At 40.5% G+C, this 6176-nt stretch overlaps 1 protein-coding gene across 1 annotated transcript; it reads left to right on the forward strand.

The window, feature by feature from the left end:
- Window positions 1-806: 806 nt before the first annotated feature.
- Window positions 807-3102, forward strand: LOC135166815 (uncharacterized). Its single transcript, XM_064129443.1, has 5 exons — window positions 807-908; window positions 1048-1284; window positions 1454-1609; window positions 1880-2038; window positions 2111-3102. The coding sequence occupies exons 1-5, from the start codon at window positions 807-809 to the stop codon at window positions 2252-2254; spliced, it is 798 nt and encodes a 265-aa protein (XP_063985513.1). The 3' UTR covers window positions 2255-3102.
- Window positions 3103-6176: the final 3074 nt, after the last annotated feature.

Genomic DNA, 6176 nt, shown 5'->3' on the forward strand with positions numbered 1-6176 from the left:
AATAAAAAATAATACCCGCAATAACATCCGGAAGAACCGTGAGAACGGTTTTAACCGATGGATGCGCGGATAGGAAAATGTTTCGTCGTTGGATGGTTTTTTTTTTCCGCTGTCGTTTCCTTTGTCCTCCCCTGTCCTCCCTCCACCCCCTTTGGGTCTGTCTTTTTTATCTCTATGTAGCGGGAGGGAATGGGGAGACAGAGGTGGAATAAAAATTGAAAGAAGCAGATGGAAAATTGTAGACGGGGGGGAGGCGATGGGGAATCGCAAATGGGTCATTTCCGGGAGATCGATTGAGGTTTTTTATTGGAGTATTATTGAAAATAATCTCTTGTGCGGGGGAATGGTGGAGGGCTGCCATTTTTTTTCTTATTGTATCGTTATTTATTACGTCGTTGATTCGATAATATTTCTCACCTGTTTGGTAATTGGAGTTTCAATGTTCAGAAATTCTAAAACACAATTTTCTGATGTTCGAGATATGGAAATGGATTTGATGTTTTTCCGCTTTCCGGAGAGGTCCGATTCGCACGGAAAACATCGAGGAAATCGAAGTCAACGGATAATCAAATGAAATTAAATTTGAGTTGTTTATTAAATTTTTTCGAAATATTTTTCTCGCCCTTAAAGACAACATAATTTCAGGTGAATAAAAATATTAAGGTTCCACGTGCCATTGAAACAAATTGTGGATCCAATTAGTCACCACTGAGTCAAAAAACGTAATGAAAATTGAGACATCAACTATTAACGGTGGCTAAAAGGTGAGGGGGAGGGAGCTGCCGAATCCCGAATAAAAATGAAACATGACAGGGGAAAAATCGATGAGCCCCCGGTGCCTGGGGCCTCTAAAAATATTCACCGTCGTCCACTTAATTTTAATCCACCCTAATGCACCAACAGCGATGGTAATCAGGAAGCTGTGTTGCTCAACGTCCACAAGGAATTCGCGTGCGGAAGTGAAACGATCGAAAAAGTATCGTTTCATATTATTTCGTGTTTTATACGTTTTTTTTTATTGTACGAGTTTAGACCTTACGTGACCAGTTGATTATTGTCGATCGCTTGGCTCTGATAATTAGCTTCACTCTTGTTTTTCCTCACGTACTCGCGTGGCTCTATAAGAGGTCCAACAGCTCCCTGGAGAGACGGATGTCTCATTTGAGCGTGCGAGCCACTGCGGATTTAACAAAAGTTGGCTCAATTCATTTTGGTTTAAATATGAATATGTTTTGGATTAAATTTATTACTCTGGTCCTCGCAGTCCAGTTTTCAGGGATTGAAGTAATTCATTTTATCTTTTTGGGAATTTTATTTCTTGTTTTCATTACGAGGTTTCAAAAAAATGTTTTCCTTACATCTCACGAGGAGAAGTTCCTTTTTTCTAAGAGGAGAGCGATTAATTGTGTTTTGCAAAATTATTTGGTAATCATTTGATTGGTGAATTTTTCAGGGACAACTTGAAATTTATTATGAAGATATTGTCATGGAAAATATTAATTCAGAATACATCAAAGACGCCGAAGCTCATATCAACGCTGACAGCGAAAATGGCGACTCACTTTTCGTGAATTTTACAATTATAAAAGCATTGCCAACGACTGCGCAGGTGAGTGAAGTCATTAAAAATGGTGTGTCCCATGTATCGAGGATAACATGTGCAAAAAAATTTAATCCCTTCATTTTTTCAACAAATTCCTAATACAATTTCCCGTTGCAAAATAACAAATTGTGAATTATGAATAAAAATTCATAAAAAGTATAACTGAACGAATGAGGAGCGACATTATTTCGAAATTTTCTGGAGACGCGATTTTTTGCTTGAAAATTAACAACAATATGGCCTTTTTTTATCAAAGAAATAATTTCTCTCAATCAGGGACATTTAGAACTGGTGGCAGCGTCGATGGGAGAGTACGTGATGCCAACTGGTCTTGTTTTTGATTTGGATATATGTGATTTGATAGACGAACCCGTGCTGATCGGTCCCTTCCTCAAGAGTATCGGTTTCACCGCTGAGGATTGCCCACCACCAATGGTAAACACCATTTCACTCGTTTTTTATCGTTAAATGGATGAACGCGGTGAATTAAAGTGCGATTTATTTCAGGGGGTTTACACCACCACGGAATACCGACCTCCTATAGAGGAGCTCCCACCGGAGCTACGACCGAACAAATACAAAGTAATTTTCGATATGGTTGATCAAGATATTGTGATACTAAGGGTGGTTTTTTACGTGGAAATTCAGTAGTTGTGGTGAGGGCAGCTGAATTGAGGGGAGTGACCCAGGTGATGACCCAGGGAACGTCAGGTGTCAATTACGCCGCATTTACTCGGCTTATTCGCAAATTTTATCTGTAATAACTTGAGTAGATTCAATATAATTAATTTTGAGGGGTCAAACAAAAAGGCTCATGGTTTATTAGCTAATTGTTTACGTGTAAAACATGGACTATTCATAGATTATTTACAGAACTTTCTTGCAACTCTTCGAAATTAAAATGTTTCAGTTGTTTCGTGAAACATTTAATTAAGATATAATTGGGTTTGACGGGCCTATACGGAGCTCCAAAGCCTCAAAATTCTCGAAAGGTGAAGGTTTTTGTTTAACCTTTTTAAAAATTGAAAATGAAACTCCCTTAGATAATCAAGTAAAAGCGAAAAAAATAAGACAATTGTCCTCGAGGTGTGACTTGTGTACCAACGCACAGTCCACTCACAAAAAACCCGGGATAAAGAAAACGAAAAGACGTGGAAAAAAATGGGGAAGGGGGCGAGAGAAAAGGAGCATCCCCTGAGACTGGGGGAGTATAATGAAAACCGACGGTATCCTCTTGTCAGTCTTGGAGTGAACAAAGCCACTGGAACATAAACTGTTGACTGCCTTGTTCGAACTACTGTCATCTAACCCGAGCCCTTTTTCAACGTCAGTTCAACTTTTAATTTGTAAAAATTCACAATTTCGGCGAAACCAAATGAAAATCCTTAATTGTAAAAAACAAAGGAACAAATATCTTCCTAATAATATTGTGAATAATTTGGTAATAAATTGATCCCTTCAAACAATTAAAAAAAAAACAAAATTATCCACTAAAGTAAGAGATATTGATTTTTCTTTCAAAAGTTGTTATTAAAATCTCCAGTTTTTTCATAAATTCTCTTGAAAAAATTATTTACCCGCAGTGGTCCGTTCTAAAATAAGAATGGAGTCCACTTGGCATTCTCATTCACCCCAAAACCCTCATTTCGTTGTTCTTTCTTGCTCGCTTTTCTCCGAGTCCGTTTGTTCTTTCAATTGCGAGAGAAAGAGAGAGAGAGAACGGGACGAGTTTTCACGGTCGGACGGGAATGAAATTGTGGGAGAAAGAAAGTTAGGTGTCCTCGGCACTTTCCCTGCGGCCATTCTTTCGCACTTTTCTCGCCCTCTTGCTGTTTTTTTTTGTTCCTGAAGCCTCACACCTTTGCCTCCGGGCGTCCCTCACACCTATTTCTTTCGCTCCCCTTGTCTTCGTGAATCATCGTACTTGGCGGCTAGGGGAGGGGGGAGGAGAGGAGGGGGCTTTCGCCATTTTTTGTCCACTCTGGGCGGTTTTCAATGGAGTTTAATGGGTTATTCAATTATGTAATTACACATCTGCAGGGACAAAGGAACAGACTAATTATTGTACAGGGTTTCGACGGAATTAATTATTTAGTAGAAAAATCTAGAGATACCGAAAATTTCTAATGAATTATTCCATTAAAATTAACGAAGAGCAAAAAGTTTGAGGTAGATGAATTCTTCGATTAATGTTAATGGAAATTCAGTCCAATTTTTCATAGTAATAATTAAGCGCGGGTTGAAATCGCCATAAAGTCACTAAATTTTCATCGCTTTGATGTGAAATTTTAAATCACATCGGATCCTCATTTAGTTCACTTGAATATTTATAATTTTCATCTTTTAAATTAAATGCAATCACCTCCTGATGACATAGAGTCAACTTCGATCAGAAATTCGGTGAGTAAATAAGTCGTTTATTCGAGGTAGAGAAAATTATTAGTTCTGAAGATTGATCCCCACTGTCAGATCCACTTACATTTCCAACCAATTCCTAATAAAAAAATCCAATTATTGTAATTCTGTAGCAATTCCCCGGGACCAATTCCCAGAAAATTTGTACTTCCCAAATTCACCATTGCCCGTGGATTCCGCCAATGTTTCCCTAATTTCCACAAGACATTGCTCTCCGCATAAATAATATTGTTAATACGTCCCTCGTTTCGCTGGTCTTCCTCCCACTCCTCATCAGAACCTCCTCACCCCCTTCGCGATCACCCCCCCTGTCCCCAAAAACAATTGAAATTCCCACAGGAAGGATAAACCCAGTCAACAGTCATTAATCATTCACCCCAATAATTTTTTACCCCTCCCCCACGTACAATTTTTCCACGGTCGATTGGTTTTGTGTACCGAGGAAGTCAATATCGTCCCGAGCTAATCAAAGGGTTGTGTGTCGGGGGGGATGACGGCGAGGGGTTGCGAGGGGTGAAGGGAGCGAGAGCGGGGGAGGGGTGGAGGAGGAGGAGGAGGAGGAGAGACGAATCCCGGTAGAATCGGAAATTCGGGTCAGCCAGTTTAACGTTGGAGGTGGAGGAAAGGGGTGTGAGTTAGGGGTGAGTGGGTGGCCAGCCACCAGAAGAACAAAAAGTGTGTGTGAGGCCTTGCACTGGGTAATTCGGCCGGTGAATGTTTTTCTTTCATCTTTTTTTTTTTTTTCTACTCCTTATCTCTCGGTGTCCCACGGTCTCGTACATTTAGATGCCGGCAGGGGGAGGGGGTGAGGGTGGAGGGAGGGCAAGGGTAAGGGTAAGAAGAGTGAAAAGGGGTTACACGCGGTGAAGGGTGGAGAAATGGATAGAGCTAAGGAGGAAGAGGGGTAAAATACTCCATTTCACCCTCCCCCACCCCCGGGGGGTGAATAGTAGGGGGTGGCGTGCGGCGGCGCACGACTGTGGCGCTGCTGATCAGAAACTAGGCATATACCAGTAGTTTTGACTGTCAGTAGGCCTGCCGCAACGCAGCAGTAAACGCGGTCTTCATCCCCGCTGACGGAATTTTCCATGTTCTGAATTAATTTGGAGTTAGGTGAGGGTAAATTAGGGGGCTGGAATTATTTATTGAGTGAGGGAAGAGGCAGGACGTTTTTAGGATAATATCGGAGTGAGTGGGGAGGGATAGTTGACAGTTGATTAGTCATTGATTGAGGGTTTGGGCGATTAGAATTATTGGGGAGGAAAAATTGCGATGGCGAAGGATCTCGGGGGGTTGGAATTTTATTTTGTGGATGAAGTGATCTTTTAGTGTTTTTTGGGGGGAGAGGAGGGATTGGGTATTTGTGAAAACGGTGGAGGAATTGCGAACAGTTAATTGAGGTTTAATTGACAATTGATTGAGGGAAGTCGAAATTATCGGGGAGGAATCAGGGGGATGAAGTGCTTGGGTTGAGTTCTTTTTTCGTTTGGTCGATGAAAGGATTTTTGCGGATTCTTTAAATTAGGAATTAGTGGTGAGTTAGGGACAGAAAAAATCGGGATAGAAAAATATTTGATGAAAATTTTTTTCGGTTTTTCTGGTCGACGAAGTGACTAATTAAATTCAGAAATAATTAGAGATCAATTGCTAGGAAGTATTTTTACAGAGACGATTGGTTACGTACCCACAAAAATATCGGAGTAATCTCGCTTTTATTTATCGGAAAAACATCGCGATGGCAAACTATTAATATTAACTTGATTTATTTCCGACAGATGACGTCAACTTTCCAATTAAGACTCAACGGTAACTGGGATGTAATTATTTTCCTACCCGAGAGGAAGAATTGCGCATTTAGGAATATATTGGAGTGATTGGTGGCAGCTAATTGACATTCAATCGACAATCTATCGACCAAAGGTGCTGGAATTATCGAAAAAAAACCGCTATGATGAATAACTTGGTTTGACTTTTGAGTTGTTCTTTCTCGTCTCGGGGATGAAGTGATTTTGCTTTTTCATAGTGAAATGGAGGGTTTTATGAAGTCTTGGAGTGAATTCCAAAGTGGAATATTCAATTCCATTGACAATATCGAATTCTCGTCAGTTTTATGAATAAGTGAAGGACTATCTGTGCGCGAGGGCGGTGAGGAGGGGGG

This window comes from Diachasmimorpha longicaudata, chromosome 10 (assembly GCF_034640455.1).
Source record: "Diachasmimorpha longicaudata isolate KC_UGA_2023 chromosome 10, iyDiaLong2, whole genome shotgun sequence".
NCBI lineage: Eukaryota > Metazoa > Arthropoda > Insecta > Hymenoptera > Braconidae > Diachasmimorpha > Diachasmimorpha longicaudata.

Excerpts from the sequence above, each read along its gene's own strand:
- LOC135166815 (XM_064129443.1), top strand. The coding sequence starts at position 807 with ATGACAGGGGAAAAATCGATGAGCCCCCGGTGCCTGGGGCCTCTAAAA. Across the intron at positions 909-1,047 it reads CTAATGCACCAACAGCGATG|TTGATTATTGTCGATCGCTT; the intron begins GTAATCAGGAAG and ends TTACGTGACCAG. Across the intron at positions 1,285-1,453 it reads TCCAGTTTTCAGGGATTGAA|GGACAACTTGAAATTTATTA; the intron begins GTAATTCATTTT and ends TGAATTTTTCAG.